General features: G+C 54.1%; 7 protein-coding genes across 7 annotated transcripts; 2 read left to right on the forward strand and 5 right to left on the reverse strand.

Moving 5' to 3' along the window:
• Positions 1 to 296: 296 nt before the first annotated feature.
• Positions 297 to 4,097, reverse strand: GMORB2_3411 (putative serine esterase (DUF676); the record flags this gene model as incomplete). Its single annotated transcript, XM_035465387.1, has 8 exons — positions 297 to 1,265; positions 1,359 to 1,658; positions 1,778 to 1,814; positions 2,094 to 2,258; positions 2,320 to 2,445; positions 2,516 to 3,064; positions 3,122 to 3,348; positions 3,417 to 4,097. The coding sequence occupies 8 exons, from the start codon at positions 4,095 to 4,097 to the stop codon at positions 297 to 299; spliced, it is 3,054 nt and encodes a 1,017-aa protein (XP_035318652.1).
• Positions 4,098 to 5,797: 1,700 nt separating this feature from the next.
• On the reverse strand, positions 5,798 to 7,312 carry GMORB2_3412 (uncharacterized protein; the record flags this gene model as incomplete). The annotated part of the gene is made up of 1 exon (XM_035465388.1): positions 5,798 to 7,312. One exon carries the CDS (start codon positions 7,310 to 7,312, stop codon positions 5,798 to 5,800), a length of 1,515 nt encoding a protein of 504 aa, XP_035318653.1.
• A 581-nt stretch (positions 7,313 to 7,893) lies between these two features.
• Positions 7,894 to 8,907, forward strand: GMORB2_3413 (to RNA binding complex component Translin; the record flags this gene model as incomplete). Its single annotated transcript, XM_035465389.1, has 4 exons — positions 7,894 to 8,068; positions 8,161 to 8,257; positions 8,317 to 8,462; positions 8,570 to 8,907. The coding sequence occupies 4 exons, from the start codon at positions 7,894 to 7,896 to the stop codon at positions 8,905 to 8,907; spliced, it is 756 nt and encodes a 251-aa protein (XP_035318654.1).
• Positions 8,908 to 9,353: 446 nt separating this feature from the next.
• GMORB2_3414 (Zinc finger C-x8-C-x5-C-x3-H type (and similar)) lies at positions 9,354 to 13,862 on the reverse strand (the record flags this gene model as incomplete). The annotated part of the gene is made up of 3 exons (XM_035465390.1): positions 9,354 to 12,059; positions 12,126 to 12,220; positions 12,287 to 13,862. 3 exons carry the CDS (start codon positions 13,860 to 13,862, stop codon positions 9,354 to 9,356), a joined length of 4,377 nt encoding a protein of 1,458 aa, XP_035318655.1.
• A 4,934-nt stretch (positions 13,863 to 18,796) lies between these two features.
• Positions 18,797 to 19,273, forward strand: GMORB2_3415 (uncharacterized protein; the record flags this gene model as incomplete). Its single annotated transcript, XM_035465391.1, has 2 exons — positions 18,797 to 19,100; positions 19,188 to 19,273. 2 exons carry the CDS (start codon positions 18,797 to 18,799, stop codon positions 19,271 to 19,273), a joined length of 390 nt encoding a protein of 129 aa, XP_035318656.1.
• Positions 19,274 to 19,547: 274 nt separating this feature from the next.
• GMORB2_3416 (death on curing protein) lies at positions 19,548 to 20,056 on the reverse strand (the record flags this gene model as incomplete). The annotated part of the gene is made up of 2 exons (XM_035465392.1): positions 19,548 to 19,829; positions 20,030 to 20,056. 2 exons carry the CDS (start codon positions 20,054 to 20,056, stop codon positions 19,548 to 19,550), a joined length of 309 nt encoding a protein of 102 aa, XP_035318657.1.
• A 106-nt stretch (positions 20,057 to 20,162) lies between these two features.
• Positions 20,163 to 20,522, reverse strand: GMORB2_3417 (Fic/DOC family; the record flags this gene model as incomplete). Its single annotated transcript, XM_035465393.1, has 1 exon — positions 20,163 to 20,522. One exon carries the CDS (start codon positions 20,520 to 20,522, stop codon positions 20,163 to 20,165), a length of 360 nt encoding a protein of 119 aa, XP_035318658.1.
• Between the last annotated feature and the right edge of the window lie 380 nt (positions 20,523 to 20,902).

The following is a 20,902-nucleotide window of genomic DNA, read 5'->3' on the forward strand; positions in this document are numbered from 1 at the left end:
CGTGGGACATCCGTGGACATCTTTAGAATGGAAGAAATACTCAAGGTATAGAAGTTGAGTACCTCGATATGCCAGAGGGCCGGGTCAGACGTTGGGCAGGGCGGCACACGTGACGGAAATTTGGAGGAATCAGAAAGCTGCGCCCGTGGCAGCGTCATACACATTCCAATAACTCCCAGCCGTTGGTAGAAAGAGAAAGAGGGGGGGGGGGGGGGGGGGGGGGGGGGGACGAAGAAATGCGTAGTGGGACACCACCGCCACCTTCTCTCTCCCCCTCACAAAAAAAAAAAGCACAGCTAGACCAAAAACTCAGATTCAACAAAGTGGTTAAGGACGATCCATCCCTCAGCAAACGTCTCCCGGTCCATCCGTACAATCAAGGCCGCGTGCGAGTGCGCGTTACGGTGTATCCACACGGGGTACTTTCTCCAGCCGAGAGTGTTCAGCGAGTCGATGGCGTGGAACTGGGCAGCCGTGAGCGCCAGCGTAGGCTGAGTCGGGATCGACATCCTACGTTCCTTTCTCATGCGCGACAGCTGCTCCTCCGCCGTGGCCTGGGCGTCGGCGGCGTCATCGTCGACCTCGTCGTCGTCGATGGCCAGGTACTCGTTGTCCTGTGAGTTGTTGAGCGCCTCAAAGGCCTGCTGGACTTCGTCGCGCAGACCCTTTATGAGCAGAGGGAAGCGGTACTCGTCAACGTTGATGCCCGCCTTCCCACCCTCGTGCAGACGGACGCGGTTGGAGCTGCGCACCGTCTGGATGACCGAGTTGATCAGGAAAGCCACCACGCCGACGGGCATGAAGAAGATGAGTTTCAGGGCAAAGGGGAGCATCTTGATTGCGTAGAGGCCAGACTCCCACGTCGTGGCGGCCGTCTTCGACTCCGGGAGGGGGACCACCGGGCTGGCCATGTCGATGATGACGGGTTCACATCCGGGGACGTAACGCAACTTGAGCGTTTCGGGGTTCTTGTAGATGTCCGTCTTCTCAATGGCAGTCGTGTAGTACACTGCGCTTCGGTCGTTGACGATGTTGGTGTACAGCGTGTGGCGCCTGAACCGGCGCAGCCCGGACATGAAGATGGATTTCGGGTCGGCCAGAATGGCCAGCAGCGGTCGTTCCGTGTCGCGGAACTTGTCGATCATGAAGAGCTGGCGGCCCGACATGGCCAGCGTGCGGGCCCCCATGACGTTCCATATGTGGTTGTGCCAGCCCTTGAGGGGGGTGCGCACACCGAGGTGAGGGGTCGCAAAGGTGGTAAAGTTCTTCTCCCCCCAGTCTTCCCCGTCAGCGGAGAATCAATCACGCAAGTATGGATGATAGGGCAAGCCGTGCTCTGTCCCAGAAAGAGTACTCACCATACACTCGACCTTATCTAGGAACCCCTTAGCGTGCAGTAGCCCGACGGCATATCTAGACACCAGCCCGCCGAGCGAATAGCCAATGATGCTCAGCTTGGTGATTTTGCCGCCCTGCGCCTCGATCAGCCTGATCTCCTCCTCAAGCTCTGCGCATACCCGCTCGCCGCCGCGCTCGATGCCATCGTACGTGAAACTTCCGGTGTTGCGCTTGGCCAGCAACAGGTACAGCTCGTCGCGGCCGTACTTTGCGCGGAGATTCTTGGCGATATTATTCAGGTGATCGGGGTTACCCCAGAGCTATAGCCTCAGTCAGTCTTCGCATGTCAAATTTCTGCCAGGACTCCCCTCCCGGCTCCCGGGGTCCGTATCTGGGATTCCGTATGAGAGGGAAGGGGAAGGGGGGCGGGGATGTGTACACCGTGGACGAGGACGCAGAGGTGCTGAGCCTTGGGACTGCCGCCGGCGTCGCCCATGGCAGAAGAAGCGCAGAGATGGTGACGTGTGGATCGTGTTCAGAGAACAAAAAGAAGTGATAGAGAAGAGAAGAACAGTTCGGTGTATCACCCCCGCTCTCCTTCTATCTGTAGTGGGCTGCGGTTTAGGCGGAAAAGAAGGGCAGGAGATAAGACATGACAACCGAAAAAAGTGTCTCGTCCGAGTCCCACAAGCATCGCCGATGGCACGTGTCACAGGCAGAGTTGGGTGCACCTCTTGACAACGATCGATAATCACTGACCCTCAAGTGCAATCTCCTTGAGCTGGTCATATCGCGGCGTTCCCACGCCAGTAGCAGGATCCCATCCCTCGACAGCAGCAAATCCAGCACCGGGGATGGCGGGCGCAGGTAGATTTGCTCGGCTTGTCCCTTCGCAGCCCACCGACGAGCCGGCAACAATGCTGTTGGAATCCAAGTCAGTCACGGAATTCCAACGAAGAGATCTAAAAGGTATCTACCCACTCGGTAAATCCCGCCTTTCCCTTGCCGTAGATCCAGGGGTTTAGGAAGCCCAGGGCCGGCTGGCCGCGGAGGAACCGTTCGTTGTTCAGCCGGGCAACGATAGCCGCGACCACGGGCGTCGAGGCACTTTTACATCCCTCCTGTCAGCCACGTGGTCTCAACCTTCTTCGCTCTTCGTATAAGCCGATCGACTCACCTGGTGCCGCCGCCGTCTTCGACCTCGCCATGGTTCACAGTCTTGTGGCCCAGTCCAAAGGCCGCCACGTCGGGGTACGCCCTGCCACTCGAGTTGTAGTAGGCACTCCACTCCTGGCCGTGGACATCGAGGTACGATTTCACGACATCGTCCTGCCACGCAGGTCGGGCCCAGAGGTTGGAGAAGCCTCCACCGGTGAAGTAGACGGCTGTCTCCGGAGAGTTACCTTCTGTGGCACCCACGGCCGTGACGTAAGGGCATGATGCAGGGAACTGGGCGATGAAGATGGTGGTGTTGGTACCGTCATTTGACTGGCACCCCGCACCAGGGCCGACGTCCCCAGACGCCACCAGGATGGACACGCCGCGGGTTCCCAGCTGGCCAAACATCTCACAAGTCTTGAGGGCGTTCTCGCGAGGCATGACCTGCTCGTTCATCCCGTACGAGATGGAGATTACCTGCGGCAGCTTTTCGTCCGGCAGATCGAGGAGGTACTCTGCAAACTCGAGGTACGGCTCGACATAGTCGGTGTCTGTCGCCTCGGGAATGCTGATAAACAGTGTCAACATCGATGTGGTACCATGTGAGGGGGAGAGAGGAACTCACTCAAGATCGGGGTTGAAGTCCCAGAGACCGCCTCCCACGGAGATGAACTGAACCGGTACGTCATACGCCATGGCTACGGCGTACTGGATGTCCATGTTGGCCTCGCCGCTGGCATAGTTTCCCTGGGGGTTCACTCCGCCATTGACCAGCTCCACGGTGATGTTGGACTTAACATAGGGCGCATAAAGGTGATTGAACTCGTCGAAATCGTCAAACTGCACTGTCTGCTGTATCGGTGTTAGCACGATCAGGCTGTCGGTAAAACAGGGCCACGGCTACACATAGCCGCACACACCTCGAGGAAGCCCGGGACGCCAAAGAGCCCCTTGGGATGCGTCTCTGCAGGTGGTTCGTCCATGTAGTAGATGGCGCGGATACAGGCCGGGGTGAGTGTCTCGACGCAGGCTGTCAGATTGACTTCGACCGAAAAGGCGCGTTCAGCGAACATGGGGGCGTCGACCTTTCGCCTGGCAGCCAGACTGGAAGAGAAGCTCTTGGCTTTTCTCTGACCGTCGGGAGGGGTGCCCATCGGTCGAACCACGGAGATGTACCGACGCACATGCTCCGGCATAGAGGCCTCACTCAGCGGCAGGCCACGCCTGGAGGACGAAGATGTGGCAGACTTCACGCGAGCGGGGACACGGGCACGAACCCACTGGCCCCTGTCCTCGATGTGCTCCGGCGACACACCCTCGTCGAGGAGCCATCGCTTGACAGAGCGGAATGCCTCGGGGGGCGGCTGGAGGAGGGCCTTGGCCTCCTCGCGGGACAGGTGATTCCCATAGTCTGGGTGATTGGGATCGGAGACCTGGCAGAGCACACGGTCCAGCTGGCCGCGATCCTCGGGGTCAAGACCAATGTACGTATCGACCAGGTCGCGAGATGAGGTAGCATCCGACGCTACGGGCGGGTGGGTAGCGGCACCCGCAACGGCGGCCATGCCGGCCAGGACGACAAGGCAGGGGAGACGCACCATGATTCCTCAAACGCGTGCGTGTGAACTGATTCTTGATTTCTCTTTTTTTAATAACTCTTCTCCCCCCTTAATTATGCGTGTTCTCTCGTGTGAATGCCGTCCAGGTTACATACATGTACATGAGATGACGGATGATTGACGATCAGAACTGAGATGGGGGAGAGAGGGATGCCACCGACCATATATCGTTGTCTGGCGACCCGGCAAGGCAAGGCACGAAAACGATAAGCTAGACATAGTTGACGGGAAGAACCTATGATTGCATGGTTACAAGGTTGCACAATACTAAGGAGCGTTGGTATTGTCCTGCGAGGATCAGGCTGTTGCGTTAGGAAGACAGGGACGCAGCAGATGTGAGATGTAATACTCCGTAGAATGCACGAAGAACCCCCTCTCCCCTTCCCCTCCTCTTTGTTGGTTAGTCGGAGGTTTCTTCTAGAAACTAGAGTACCTTGATTGCTTTTCCCCCTTTCTCCCGGGGGACGATTGACGACGGGTCATTTCCTCTTTCTGAAAGGGGGGATGTATCCTTTGTTGSTTGCACTGTTCTCTGTCGGACGCATGCTSWMSTCYYCCCCCCCCCCCCCCCCCCCCCYCCACYCCCCTCCTCCTCCTCCTCGTGAGATGTAAATATTCCACCGGTCAGTCTGCATTTCAAGAGAGGAGAGCGATGACACTCCTATAGTATTTCTTGTCATACGCGGACGGGACAAGGTGACCTGGTGTTGTATGGATGTTGACTGTGTACCCTGTTATCCTCAAAAGATATTGCTGTCGTCATCGTATGATTGATAGAGTGATCATGTCATCATCTCTCAACCTTTCAGGCAGTAACTTCCTTCTGGCCCATTTCTGGCCTGAAAATGACTTGGAGAACGACTTCTTTGTATACCTGAGGCATACAGGCCCTCTCTCTCTCATCTCTCATTCTTTTTTTTTTTCTTTTTTTTGGTGGGGAGAGGGGGGTTGGTTATTTTAATTATATTTGTTTTCTTTGACTCATCACCAAATTCTGCCATGAACCCATCACACCGCCCTGATCCCCCTCCACCTAGAGTATAAATATCTCGCACACCTCCCATCATTCTTTGATCTTTTTTCTTTTCCTTTTCTCCTCAGCTCTCTTTGCCTTTTGGCTTAGATCAAGTGTAGTATCTGTTCTTTTCAGTTTAATCTCTGAAACGTCTCTATGGAGACATTCGTGATTATTCCTATTTTTGGTCTTTGGGGAGGATTTATCCTCTGTGCTTGCACATGATTTCCTCCCATCGTGTCCCTGGTATTACACTGCCTCCAGGTGACGCAAATATCTTGTATCTCTTATGAGGTTCTTGTTCCCCCCCCCCCCTCTTTCATTACGTGCCTCAGGCTTGCCTGGGACGTGAAGAAGTTTTGCACCACATCCACCCCCTAACAATAAACTCATCTCCTTGTTACTCTGAAATATCCTCATTTGGAGGGGCCGCACACATGTTCAGCTCGAGCATTTCTCTAAGGTTTTTATTGCTAGCAATTGTACCTGTGGACGGGATTGCAGTTCTATTCATTTCTCGTCTTTCGCAATTCCAACTTGCATCCTTCCTCATCCACCCTACCCCTCTGCAGCACATATATGACCGGAGAAGACCGGGATATGGGTATATCTAAAGCAAAAGAATCAAAGAATCCCCCCCTCCCCCCTCTGAAACATTGTCTGCATCTTAGGATCCCGACCCGCCAGACGGCCTGCTCCTCTTCTGGGCCCGAGCCTTCTGCGCCGCCTTCTGGGAAGGATAGTACTCCAAGTCAGAATCGTCATCAACGGGTCTCTTGGCGGTTCTCCTGGGATAGAAAGTGGCACCGGCTGAAGTGGAAGTAGGCCGTGCGGCGGCACAAGAAGCTGGAGCAGACAAAGTAGCTGGAGCAGATAAAGTAGCTGGAGCGGGCAGAGCAGTTGTGCTGGTGTGCAGCCTCTGGGAGGAGCTGCCGGAGTTGAGGCTGACCTGGTTTCTGTTGCTGGCTGTTGCCGCGCCGGCAGAGCTACCAGGTGGAAGAGAATCAGTCCTCCTGCCCTCCGTCTGGCCGGAAACCCTGGGCTTGTTGCCGGACGGTTTCTGGGCGTGGATCGAATGGCAATGACTGCTAGATCGACTGCCCGACTTAGAGACGAGCCTCTTGTCCAGACGAGCTGTGTCATGGACGATGGAATCGTGTCTCATCCTGATCTGCGCCGACACCCCTGTCCCGTGCAGGAGCTTTTCGGCCGACATCGTGTGGGCAGGCTTCCTGGCAGCGTCAGCTCCCATATAGGAGGGCTGGCTAGGAATTCTATGCGTATCCTTGATGACTGGCCCCGCCTCTGTTGACGCTGTCGTGTTCTCAAAAGACCTAGGCGTGGTGGCCGTAGTGATCGTCGGCTTGTCGGGGACTGAAGTGACGTTGACCGAGGAATCAGGGCTGGCCTTGCTCGTCGCTGCACCTGTAGTGTCTGGGGTCTTGACTGGAACGGAAGCGGGAGCAGGAGTCGGAGCCGGGGTGGAAGCCGGATCTACAGCAGAGGTCGGTTGGGTGTCGAAGCCCGCCGTCCCAAATGCCTCTGCCCGAGGTTCCTGCACGGGAGCACGTCGCTGCGGCTCGCACGAAGTAGAGGACGCCCCGTCGAGAGGAGCAGGCAAAGTCCCAGCCGTGGATTGGCTCTGCGCTGTCACCTGTTCCCTGACAGGGAGAAGTCCCTGATCAGTGGTGGCGACCAACGTGGCCGACGTGTCCGTGGAAGCGGCAGCGATGGAGCCTTCCTGGGGCGGTGCATCCTGGACCGGACACTCTAGAGCAAGTGGTTTCCGAGCCGGGAATATGGCGCGACCTTCATATGACCGCGTCGGTCCATCCATCTGGTCCACGTCGGGGTGTCCCATTCCCATGCTGGCCAGGACACGGCGCGTAGCCCAATCTCTCTCGTCGAGCATGGCCGTGACTAAGGCCTTGAGGCGCTCCTCGACCCGCTTGTCTATCATGGCAGCGATGACGTCGTGCTTCTTGGACTGGAGCTCTCCGGCGACGTCCTCTATGGCCTTGTTATGCTTGTCGAATCTGGCGTTGAGGTTGCCGAAGGCCTTGTCGTGACTGTCCATGATACCGTCGTACCTCTTGAACTGGCGTTTCAGTCTGCCCTCGACGACATCGAGTCGTTCCTCGACGATCTCGATGGGGCCCTTGACCTCATCTTCGTGCTTCATCCCAAGCACTCGGGGAGGATGGGATGATGTTCGTTGATGTTCGTTGATCGACGCGAGAGAGTTCGCTCTACCATACACGAGGTATCGAAAGAACGTAGAATATCTCGAAACGTGGTATATCGATTAGTATCACTTTGATCCTCTGCCATATAATAGATACGTCAGTACTGAGATGTCTTGCAGGGTGTGGAGGATAGAGTAGAACACTAAGGCCTGAGAAGAGAAGAGAAAGAAGGAGGGAAAAAAAAGTCGTGGTGGGATCAAGGTGAGCTGGGCAAGAGTGAGGCTATGCTGAAGAGGAGAAGAATATAGAAAGGAGAAAAGAGAGAGAAATTCATCAAATTTACGCTTCTTTGCCTCTCTTAGCATATGCAGAGATGAAGTGAGCTAAAAGTGAACTCACCCGGCACGAAGCGAGAAAGAAGTGGGTTCCTTTTTTCGACCTCTTAATGTGAAAGATTTCTGGAGATGGATTGATTGCACACCAAAATCACCATACCAAGCTTCGCCTCTCCATCATCCCTCTCCCCTCAAACCCCCACCGTCCCGCCTTCAACATCTACAAGTATAGGGAACCCATCATGTCTTCAGATGCAGGTCTCCTCGACCCTTCCATCTTCGAGTTCCTGAGCAGGACCCTCGAAGAGGAGGCTCAGGTGCGCGACACCCTCACACAGATCATTCATCGTCTCGAGCGTGCCGTCTCCACCGCCCAGGCTCTCCTCTCTCGAGTCCACTCTACTCCACGATCTCGCTGTATGTCTTGGTTATAAATATATATATATATATCATGTCATTCATTCATCCGTCATCCTTCATCATGCATTTGTCACTGACAATATCTCTAGACCCCGCTCTCGTGTCCCAGGTCGAATCGGCCATCCAGGACCAGGTGACTATCCTGTCTGAGCTCAACGAGGTGGCATCTAAGCACCCATACTACAAGTACTGGATACCGCCCTCACTTTTCGATATCGTACCCCATCATTTCTGACAGGAAGAAGGTACAACTCCAAATGGTCTCGCACCGTCCAAGGCGCCATCACCACGGCCCTCTACTGCGCCTGGCTGGGCGGTCTCCCCACCGAATCTCACCCAGCCGAGCTCGGTCGTCTTCTCACCCTCGCGGACGTTGGTACAATTTTCAAGGGTATGTCTTCCTTCTACATCTCCCTCTCCCTCCATACTCAACTCCTCCCGTCCCAGCAAGGGGAAGGGAAGAGAGGGGAAGAGAAATGAAGCCCTGACAGGATATAGTCCCCGTCAATCTCAAGGACCGTGACGCCTTCCACATCACAATAGAAGAATACCTCCTTTCAACCATCGATCTGACCCAGGACCTATCCCGCCTGGCCACCAACTCCGTCACTCTGGGTGACTTTGACCTCCCTCTCACCATCAGCTCCTTTATCAAGGACCTCTTCGCCGGCTTCCAGCTCCTCAATCTCAAGAATGACATTCTGCGCAAGCGCGCCGACGCCGTGAAATACGACGTCAAGAGGGTAGAGGACGTCGTCTACGACCTGTCCCTGCGTGGTCTCATCAAGAGATCAGCTGCTTCCACTGCGGACACGGAGATGAAGTCGGCATCCTAGGATGATTCTGCGGCTTTACCGGTTGGTGGATCAGTCCCATGAGGAATATATACGTCTTAGATATGTCCTCTGAACAAACAGGGATCATGATTTCCTTCACATTGCACGGAGGGCAAACAGGAAGTCTTCATGATGTCTATCGGGTTGATAAATACATAGGAAAGCAATAAGAACAAAAACAATCGGGAAGAAAAGAGAGGAAGAAGAAAACAGCTCTGCGGTATGACCGGTTCGATGAATGCCTGTGATTATTGTACAATAGACGCCGTCCCCAAACTCGACTAACCCACCACCCTTTTTAAAAAATCCCCCATACAACAAAAGAAAATGCATACATGGCCCCATCATCTTGCCACTGGCCCATACTGTAGTTTTGAATAGACACAAATAAAGAACAAGATTAAAACAATAGATATCTCATCTATACTTCGACTCAAGCAATTGACTTAGTCGTGCCTGAATGTGCACTTGTCCCCCCTGGCACACTTGCCCTGCTGCCAAAATGTGCACGGCTTGGTGCCAATCAGCGCCGCGTTAGGGGGCTTGTGGATCGTCGAAGGCCCGGGCTTCTTCTTCTTGTCCTTGTGGACTCCTCTGCCGCCGCTGTCCGGCCGGTCGTAGTCCTCGTAGCGGTCATGGCGACGCTCCCGGTCGTGCCAGTCACGCTCATGGTCGAGACCACCATCCCACCCTTGGTGATCAGGCTGCGCCTCAGCCGCCTGCTGCTGCTGCTGCTGCTGCTGCTGCTGGGGGGGTTGCTGGCTCTGAGCAATCTGCGCGAGCAACAGGTACTGCTGGTATGTCGGGTCGCTCGGGTTGTAGGTTGCCTGTGCACTCTGGCCTTGCTGCTGCTGCTGCTGACCCATGGCTGCCAGAATCGCCTGGAGTTGGTTGTCCGCCGCCGGCTGCTGCTGTTGCTGCTGCTGCTGCTGCTGTGCCTGATTCACGTCCTGGCCTCCATTCAGCTGCTGCAGGATAGCCATGTAAGGGGCATATGCCTGCTGCTGCTGCTGCTGCTGGGCGTAGTAAGCTGCCCAGTCTTGCATCTTGGCAGCTGCCTCGGCTTGAGCCCGTTCTTTCTCGGCCCGCTTCTCCCTGGCAGTAGCCTCCTTGTTGAACACCGCCCACCACTCGCGTACCCTTTCCTCGTTCTCAGCCAGCCATTCGGGAGGCTCTGTGGCCGGGAAGGGTTTGCCGGCCAGCGCCTTGGCCACGATCTCAACGGCTGCACCGATTCCCTGAATACCAGGGTCACTGTAGTGGAAGGGCTTGCTGAGATCCGGGTGTAGAGGGCTCGGGTCACGCCATCTGACCGCCTTGTCTGACTTCAGCCATGCAACGGTCTGCTCAGCAACTCTGCTGCCTGCAACGAGCGGCACATTGGTATCGTTCCCACTCGCCACGCTTCTTCTTTGGCCCTGAGACGTCGACGACTGGAGCCGGCCAAGGATCGCATCCAGTACATTGTATGGGCTGGCCCTGGCATTGAGGCGCTGCGTCGCGGCGTAGAGGGCGCCGTCGAGGCTCAGCTGCTGTTCGTCCCTCCAGCGAGCCAAGATCTCCTCGAACTGTGGCTCCTGGGGCAGAGTGCCCACCTTGACATCCGTCCGGGGTTCCTGGTGCTCCGGAGGCGGCGACTTGGGCGTCGGTGGAATGTCGTTCATATCGGTGTAGATGGCCATGAGCTCGCGCTGCTCCCTCTGGGCAATACGCTCCTGCTCAATCGTCGTGAAGGATATACGGCCACCACGCGTCGTAAAATTTCGGTTCCGCCGTTCCTCATCCAGGGCAGAAAAGTCTGTTGCTTCGGGTGCGAGCCAAGGTTGATCCGGGACGTATTCGTCCTCGTCATCTTCGCCCTCCACGTCGGCCCGCTGCTTAAGCATCATTCCTTCAGATTTGTCGTCGGCTGCATCACGAATGTTCATGTCGCGACCTTCGTTTTCCTCGTCCTCCTTCTCGAACACCTTGACCTGTACCAGATCCGCCTCGGGCTTCCAGCTCACACGGAGCTTGCGCCGGGACTCCTTCCGTATACGCTTAGCCCTCTCTTCTTCCGTCTCTGGCGTCTCGGAATCCTTGCTTTCCTTCGGGGCTGCCGGCGGTGTCTCGGCTCGGGGTGCATTGATGGAATCGAGGAGGGATGCAATGCCTGACAAGGCACTGCTGGATGTAGACGGAGTTGATGTGCTCGTCTTCGGAGCGGGGGGCTTTGCATCCGGCTTCGAAGGGATAGACTTCTTTGCCTCTGCCGCTGCGGCTGAGGGAACATCACCGCTGGCGGGGCCATCTGACCTGGGCGCAGGCTTTGCTACAGAGCGAGATTTGTCTCCTACAATGCTCAAGTTCGCCTTGGCACCACCAGGTACCTTTGAGGCCGATTGGAGCTGAATCTTGGGCTGTGCTAGCTTCTTGCTGAGAGAACCGCCGCCAGATTCAACCGCTACCTTCTTCACAGTTCGGCTGTCCGCAGAGGCGTCATCCTCTCTGCCCCTCTTCGAAGAGGCCGTGGCAGCCTTTCCAGCAGCAGCCTTTGCTCTGCTGGCCGCAGACGTACCCATGTACCCCGTCACCGTCTCCGGCTCGGGTACTCTCAACGTTCTCTTGACTTTGGCAGAGATTTCACGGACCAGTTCCTTGATCTCGTCGTCGCCCTTGTCGGCGAACCGCTTCCGCACTGAATCGAAGTTGGGCGTCTCGGCGATCTTCCTATTCATGGGAACAATGGTGAAGAACTCAAGAACAACCTTGGGGAGCTTGCCGCTGAAATCGGCAGCCTTGATGGATGCAATGAGTACGTTCACCAGGCTAAGCACCAGCTTCTGATGGCCGCCAAGATTGTCGATAATGGAATCATCGGCGTGCTCGATGGTGGCGTCCAGCGCACGGTGGAAGGCATTCCTCTTGATATCCATCTCCTTCTTGAATGCAGCCAGCTTCTCCGGGGTCACAGCCTCCTTGACTGCTTGGTCGTAGTCCTGCTTGGTCTGATTCATTTCTCCGCGGAGCTTGATAAAAAAATCTCCGGCTTGCTGAACCCGTCCAGCAACGAAGGCATTCGTCTTGGGGACAGACTCGCCAATGCTGACGATGCGCATAGCGTCCCACGCGGCTGCCTCGACAGGGTCGACGGGACGAGTGTCAGACCGAAGCTATGAAGTGTCAGTACTGTTGGCTAGTTCCTCCGTCATACCATTTTCCAGCTGGAGAAGACTTACCTTCTTGTTGCGCTCCTCCTCCTGTTCCTTCTTCGCCTTCTTCTCTGCTTTGTTCTTGGTAGCTTCGTCCGACTTGAGCTGTTCCTTGAACGAGTCTACAACAGTGTGTCAGCCATCGGGTCTCTTCTACGTGGTCATTTGAGAAATGCGTAAATACTCACGAGGATACTCAGTGTATTTAGGGCGTTTCTTACCCAGCGACTTCATCGACTTGTCAAACTCGTCGAGAAGTGGCTTCGCCTCGATCCTCCTCTGCTCTAGGCCAATCTTGTCAAACGCCGGACGGTACTGGCTTGTGAATTTCCCCTGGATTTCGCAGGGAATATCGTAGCCAAACTCAGCGATGATAGGGTTCTTGCTACGCGACGGGACAGCCACCAGAGGGGCCAGCTTGTCGTAGCTTTTTGGGGCTGGAAGCTTGACGGTGGTTTCGTAAGCAAGGTTGGGGAGGCCCTTGATGGGGAGGAACTTTGGCTGGGCACCCTTTCTCCTTTTCTGAAACTGCTGCACCATATGGGCCTCTTCCGGGGTGGGAGTCGGTGCCACAAGGGAGTCGAGCTCTTCAATTTTCTTGCCCATTGGCTCGATAGGTGAGCCGATGGACTGCGGTGGTTCGGGAATAGGAGAGGCAGCGGCTGGCTTGGTGATCCGCTGCCTCTTCTTTGCCGGACCTTCTAGGGCTGGCGATGGTGCTGGGTGCTCATAGAGGGCAGGCTGCTGCGGCTGAGGAGTTCCATTCTGAGATGGCACAGTCCCGTAGGCTGGCTGGCCGTGAAAATCGTTCTGCTGGATCGTCTGCTGGATTGTCTGCTGATGTTGGTGTTGTTGTTGTTGCTGCTGCTGCTGCTGCTGTTGCTGCTGAATAGGTGGTTGGAAGAGTGGGTTGGCTGCCGGGTGTTGATGATAATCGAGGGTATCTGGGGCAGTATACGGTGGTTGTGTGTAAGATGCTGGGGCCTGCTGCTGGTAGACAACGTGGTTCGACTCCGGATTCAGCTGGTAGTTCCCTGCCTGGCCATTGGGCTGGGGTGGGGGTGCCGGCGCTCCTACAAACGAGGGATCCAGGGAATACGGCTGGGCGTGCTGTACGGGAGGTGTGTGCGTCTGCTGGAGCTGAGCCTGCGCGTAGGTGGGCTGGATGCCAGCGAACTGCTGCGAAACAGGCGTATGACTGCCTTGACGACCAGCTTGTTGCGACATCAGCTGGGCCTGGGTGTACTGAGGTGTAGCTGCACCGTACTGATGCTGCTGCTGGCGTTGCTGCTGAGGCTGCGCGGGAGGCGGTGTTGGCTGCTCACCTTGAGGCATGGGTTCAAAGGCTGCAGCGTAGCTGTTCACCGGGAACCCTTGGGGGTGAGCCTCGGGATGAGGTTGAAACTGGTTCATGTGATGGTGCATACCAGTGCCGCCAAGGTCCAGCTTATCCTGCTGGCCATAGAGATCCGGCGGGAGATTACTGAAGGACGGGTCGAGAACATCGTGAGCAGAATACTGGTCTGCCATGCCAAAAGACCCATGTCCTTCCTGATAGCTCGACAACATGGCCTGGGGGTCGGGGAGGAAGCCAGCTGCTGCCTCCGCAGGGTCTATCGGTCTTGTATAGGCATCTTGATCTCCCAGAGGTTGGGGCCATGCCTGATCCCGGTCGAAATGACCATTCTGAGAAGCAAAATTGAAGTTCTGCTCCCACGAACTATTGTCATCGCCACCATTCTGGCCCTGCGGCCAGGACTGCATCCTGACGCTTGGGTGGATGGACCAGAGATGGAGAAGGTGTATTTTTTTTGTTCTCTTCAATGACTGCAACGACGATCCATGATTCAGTATATGGCCTTGCAGCTAGGTAGTATTCCTCTTCATTGAAACATGAAATAAGATAAGCCGCCAACACGCAGACGACGACGCGATGCGGATGAGTTTGACGTGAAGGAGATGGAGAACAAGAAACGGGATTGGAGGGGGATGGCAGAGGTGGTGTGGAGCCTTAAGGCCAAGGGGCTTGAGCTCACCAAGAGAGTTCACGATGGGTAAAAGCCGGTTGATTGAGAGATCCGGCCGGTTGTAGTCTCAAAAAAATGCGCTAAGCCGAAAAGGGACAGCGCGACATGGGTTGTGCATAAGGGCCGGGTAAGGAGAGCTGAGTGGATGCGATGACGCTGGCCCAAAGGATTTGAGGACAAGAGTTTGGAGAGATTATTTCCCTGTACTCGAGTAAAATAATGGTATTTCTTATCTGTAAACAAGGTGCAGGTTGTCAGGAAAGAGGAACTCTTGTAGTATGAGAAGTCGGAAGAGTAGACGGGAGAAGGATGCGGAGAGAGAAGAGTTGGTTGGACAAGAAGCGACAAGGACGAGAGTCAGGAGAAAGCCCAACAGCTGTCACCTCCAGCCAGAGACCGCAATGATGTTATTTCTGAGCCAACAGGAACGACAATAATAGTATGCCCATCTGCACCAAGGACTTTAACGGTTTGGCTGGTGGTTGGTGTCGAAGGGTGACAGCATGACGCGCCATGGCAGCTTCCATCCATCCAAAGGTGCCACCAAGGGTGGGTGTCTTGTTGTCATCCAAGACGGAGTATAGACGGCCAATTTAAAGACGGCAAAGTCGTCCACAGCTCGTCGCTGGGCCAGAAAGCTCTTTGAGCTAGAGGTCCTCAGAGCCTTCCCGTTTGTTATCGGGTACGGTTGCAGATACCCCCCCCCTCGCCAACGACGGGTAAGAGAAAATCTACACCCCAACCGGAGAGCCCATCCACCTTTTAATCTTGCATCTCTTAAAATGGCGAGGAGAAAGTGAGTTGTACAGTTGTTGGGTCACATGAATTTTAAGATTTTTTTTCTTTCTCAACTTTCTTTTGTCTTTGTTGTAATGGGCTTTTTTTTGTGGTGTGATGGTGTTGAGGCAAAATAGGCGCGCCTATTCTTGATAGAATAGGAGATCAAGGGCCTGGGAAAGGGAGTAAATGACTACCTACCTGTGGTATAATCGACCTGCCACCACTTGTTGCTCCTTTCATTCAATGAATGGCGATATATAATTCAGTGACTGACGACGTGCGCGCCCTCGGGAACGCGGGTAAATCGATGGACAGGATACGAAGCTGAAGACGCGAGCGCGGGGAAGGGGGGGGGGGACAAGGGCGACGAATGCAAGTAGCCCGTGAAGCAAGCAGTATATAAAGCTCCTGGTCGCTGAATAGTTCTAAAAAGGCCCAGTGCCTGATGGCTACAGAGCCAGGCTCGACGAAATGGACGAACAGGTGGTTTGTTGATGGGAGAAGAGAGGAGCTGGGCTGGTGGTCTATCGCGCGTGAAAAGAGTCAAAGCTCGGGACACTTGGTACTGCAATGATGTACGGCCAGGCCGGAAATCAGGCACCAAGGCCAAAATAATTCGTACGTAAGGGACTGAGAGCAGGTCTGATAGGTACGTACCTGTACCTTCCGGCTCTGAGTCGGCCCGCCTTCTTGGGAAGGTACGTACCGCCCGCCGCGCCTGCACAATCAATTGATTGAAGCTCCAACGTTAAGTGTGTGTGTCGCTGCCCAGGGGCCTGTTTGGAAGAGGCTGTGAGGCGATGTTCACGTGAACTCCACTTTTTCCTCCCTTACTCAGCCAATAATACTACCTACAGGCTACGAATCATCTACAGACTACGAGGTGCGATGATACTACTGATCATGGATCATCTCGCACCATGAACAGTCAGAATAGATCACCCAACCCCAGGCATGATCCTTGGGGCCCCTATTGGGCTCCCTGATGATCCGCCAGTACTGTATGGTCCACCCAGACTACCACCAACCAGGCATTTTTTTCACCTCGGCTATCGATGCGACAATCAACGCTTTTAATGAACCAGTTCCTAATACCAACACGTGCGACTGTGACTGCAATCATTGCTCAGCGACACCCTGACGGCTGTGCCAAAACAAAAGGCATCATCTCTGTCTACTCTGTAGCTCAGAGTTGACCCTACTACCTTCACAACCGAGCTCCCAGCGGATAATCTCCCTCTTGTTCCCGACCCGTACCAACCCGCTAGAAAGACATTCGACCTGGTTGTAGCCTTTTCAGACATTCGTGCGATGACGGCACAGGATCAAGGCTGTCAGGGACTGATCGAGCCACAGAAAGAAGCTGCTTCCGCACTGCAGTTTTGCCATAGAGGAGTGTCTCTCTCGCTGAGTATAAATTGGAACCTGTAGCTGAACGCCGGGCTTCAGAAAGCATATTGCGAGGCTAGTTGTCAAGTGGCGATCTTCGTTGATATGATGGATGTTTAGGTTAGTTCCCGTATGTTAGTATGCACGCATGAGCGTGGAAAACAACAGCCAGACTCTTTACCAAGATGCCCATACCAGGATATAACTATGGGCGGAATGGCTGAGAGACGAAACAGCGTGCTAGGATCACTTTGGCAGTCGCTCGTGGCGGCGACAACGGGAGCGGAGTGCGCAAGGTGACATGTACATTTCATTATTGTAGCACTTCTTCACCACCCTGTCTTGGGTAGCACTCTTTCATGGCCCCTTTTTTATTATTATAAGATTGAGACCCTCGAACCCCCCCCCCCCCCCCCCCCCCCCCCCCGTCACTTAGACACAACCTCACATCAAGATACCCCTACCGTCACTACCCCCGAACCCAAATTAGCACACACACATGTCTACATCAGTCGACGCAGCCTTCGTAGCCCTGCCTCTTCCCTCCATAACCATCACCTTGAAGTCCAGAATTCTCTGACCATTCATTCATCGCCCAGTCCTCATACAGAGACGAAGCGTTCCCGCCAGCTCCAAGGTGCTGGAGCTAGGCTGCGGTCAAGGTGACTGCACGGCTCCCCTGTCTGTGTTGTGGCCTGGCCTGTGGGTGAACAGGGGAAGGCCATGGCAGTAGATCCGGCAGCTCTGGGCAAGGCCAATCCCTCCCCCCTCCCCGCCTAGCACGCATACTGGGTGCTAGTAGAGACCAGCCGATTCATGAAGCTCATGTACGGATACGTACCCTCTGTAAGGACGATTGGAGGGTGTTGTTTTTTTGCCCTATAAGACATAAGATGACGATCCTAAAGTCAGTCCTCAGGTAATACAGGCGTATCTGATATGCATTCCCTCCTCTGGCTCTTGTCAGTGAGGGAACAGCAAATAACTATTGCAAAGTGACGGAAGCACAGATCCGGTTCTATCAAGACGGAACAGATGGAGTGCGTATAAGATTTAGCACTGACAGCACATGCGACTTGGCAATATGCTCCAGTACGAGTACGACGTATTCGTAGCAAGGGGATGCAAAAGGATGACCAAAATTCGCAGATTTCTCTTTATGACGGTGTATCTGCTCTCCCATGTGGAAAGTTGCTTGTCAGGCTCAGTGACGGAATGATATCGGTAAAATACTCGTGTGATGTTCCGGATCAGAAAGAGATTTACCAAGATAATTATTCACGGATGAGATGATGAAAAGGGCTCGAAATAAGGCCTCTCCTAACCTTTCTTGTTAATGTGTGTTGTTCTATCTCTAAGGGAGATAGTAACTAATATATAGGTACTCCGTTTTATCAGGGATAACTCTAATCGAACCAGAATAACCTATTCTGGTAGCTTATTCAGCTGTTTGTTCCGGCATTCCCCTGGGTCACGGGATCCACACTACCGACCTTCCTTCCTCAACTTACCCGCCTCTCCACTCAGATCACTCCCGACTATTCCTCCCCCTCCATACTCCAGTTGTCAGATCTAGATATACACAAGACGAAATGGATCTCTCCTCACCCACCCCATTTTTCAACGTCATGACGCTTTTTAAGACATTGGCGGATCGACTAGACGAAGAAGACTTCTTCGTCTTTACAGGTGTCTCCCCAGACCAATTTGCTAAGATCGATGAGGGGAGGGGCGAGTCCTCCCATCTTAGATTCACCTGCTTGCTTTTCATTACGGTGCCTACTCGTGAACACGAGAGATTTCACCATTTTTTCCAGAACGCAATTCATAAAGAAATGATACGGATGAACGTCGATGGGAGCTGGGATACCCAAGGGGCGACCACTTATAAAGCGCCAAGCGGCGTAGTCAAGGAGGGAGGCTACACTGGCGCCCCTGAGCTTGTAGGGGGTAAGGCACGCAGGTGGCCTACCCTCGTGATCGAGGTAGGCCGCTCACAGTCGCTCGAGAGCCTGAGGACGGTAATGCGCCTATGGTTTCACGAGTCGGAGCATGCTGTCAAGATCGTGATCCTAGCTAAGCTCTACCGAGGTGACCATAGGATCTTAGTTGAAAAGTACACCGAGGGACCCGTGGCTATTCAACAGCCCAGTGCGGCAATGACTCGCTTCTCTCAGAGAGATCTTTACACCCATCCTTCAACAAGAGTGATCTTTTGGTCTCGTCTACCCTAGCTTATTTTCTACATGTATATTCCATGTCAGCTCTTGCGGGCAGTCATAAGTAATTCCTGCAAAGAGGGTGAGTATGTTGAGGTACGTGGCCTGGAGCCTTATAGACTTTGAAGGGGGTTCGTCCATCCATCAACATGTGAGGCGAAATGTTCCTTAGGGTTTTCCTCCCACCTTTGGTCACAATCCCAAACTCCGTTCGTCCTTTTCACAGTACACGTCAAATCCATCTACAGCCGCCTAGCAATCGGGTCGGATCGCCTCATCCGATATGCGAGCTCTCCGCCAACTCTCCCGGCCAGTGCTCGGCTTGAGAAGGTCCATGTGCCAGAAACGCTCCTTTTACGAAGCGAAAGGCCATTTCGCAACCATAAACGATCGAGGTGTACTCGTCTCCTCGGAGACGGACATTTACGTCGGCGATCCCCACGAGGCATACGTTAGCATCATGCCCGATCTAGGTGAGGCCATTCGGGCTTGTGTCGCGCGGCAGAAGGACATGGGTCTCGCGGGCCAGCAGGATGCCAAGACGTTACCCATGATATTCGACCACGCAACACGGTCTTTTTACCATGGTCAGTCTCACCCTCCCGCCCTCTGGAACTATGCTACGGCGAACCCGTATGGACAGGACTGGTTGACACATTATAGAGTCTGTACAGCTTCCGAGGCTGGAGATCAAACAGGACCTTCCCCGTCAGAATGGCACCTGAACAAGAGAAACCCCTACTTTCTCGGTGTTTCCTAGAGAGTCTAATCCGTATATACACCCGGTGCTATAATTCGTACAAGAAGCTACATCATACATCCGGCGAATCGTTCAATACAGCCAAACCCACGAATGATGCTGTAAAACCATCATACATACAGGTGGGCAGACGAGTCCGGTATTGTTTGAAGCAAGACTCTACTGCCATGGTTCAGAGACAATCAGGTCTCTCGGCGTACTCTCGGATTTTACGGGAAACATTCCCTACGGGCCGCGCAATACTTTCGTAGTACTTGGACAGTTCCTCTGCGCCTCAGGCATGCGACACCACAGATATATGTGCTTTGGTTAGGCCGTTGTCAAACTCGTCCTCCTCTGATGGGGCATCTTGGAGTTTAAAGCCGTTGATCTTCAGAAACATGTCGGTCGATACTATCGCCGTGCGCTTGTTGCCGTCTTGGAATGCATGATTCAGAATGGTTTTCTCTCCTAGTATGCCCGCTAGGCTTGTAGATGTCATCCTGGCCGGTGTAGTACTTGTGGGCTTTCGGAGAAGAAGCAGCAGATTCCAGTAGTTGGAGCTGGGTTGGATGGACTGGGCCAATATAGGCGCGGTAGAGTGCCATGATCTGGGAAACTTGCAAGAATCGAATTTTTCTTAGTAGTGGACGCCATGGCACAAATTGGGGAAGCCTGTCGTTTCTACCTTTAAAGCGAATATGCTCTGTCCAACTGGTGTCTGCGAGTTGTACGGATGGACTCTTTCTGGGGTTCTGGCGTAGCAACAAAGGACACACTTAGAAAGGCAAGTCCTTTCGACATGGCGTCCATCTGCGGTCATCTCTCCTCATTCCTAACTACTCTGCTCGTTCTTCATGCCATCTTCCCTGCAGTTTGCTACTTCCCAATCTTTACATCCTCAAGGAAGCTACATCTCTCGTCCGTCCTTTCCACCGCTCTCGACCCTCATCGGCTTCGCGATACTCCTGTAGTACTCCGACAGTTCCTCAGCGGTCCACTTATTTTCTGCGACAGATATCAGAGAATGGGCCCGCTCCATGCCGTTGTCGATCAGCTTGACCCCGTTGATCTTGAGGAACATATCAGTCGCTATAAGTGCAGTCCGCTTATTGCCATCCTGGAAAGCATGATTCTTGATGGTTCGTTCCCCGAGAATCCCTGCGAGCTGGAAGAGGTCGGTTTGTCCGTGGTAGTGATTATTGTTCTCTGGCGCGGAAGCCGCTGACTCTAGAAGTGGGATCTGTGTTGGCCCCGAGTTGAGTAACATGTTGCCGGTATAGTCGAATGATCCGAGATGCTCTGAGAAACCGCAGGGGCTGTCGGGAGGGGACCATGGCTGAAATAGTGCTTGGGAGTTGGAAGTGATGATGAAGGTCGTGTACAGAGTAGGATGGTGTGAAGATGATCGCTCTACAATACAGATACAGATTGACACAGAAGAAACAACAGTGATGCGATGATGAGTAAGGAGACAGGCGCGACTCCTTCCGCTTTCTCGTGACTCATTAAAGATAAGGGTTGAAGGCGTGCAGACTACATATCACAGAGCCTAACATCCAAGGCCTCGAATCTTAATACCCTCGTGGATGTTTAGTACTCTAAAGACATGGACGGCGACTAGGTCGTCGATACTATCCCTCTTCTTGA

This window comes from Geosmithia morbida, assembly GCF_012550715.1.
Source record: "Geosmithia morbida isolate 1262 chromosome Unknown scaffold_18, whole genome shotgun sequence".
NCBI lineage: Eukaryota > Fungi > Ascomycota > Sordariomycetes > Hypocreales > Bionectriaceae > Geosmithia > Geosmithia morbida.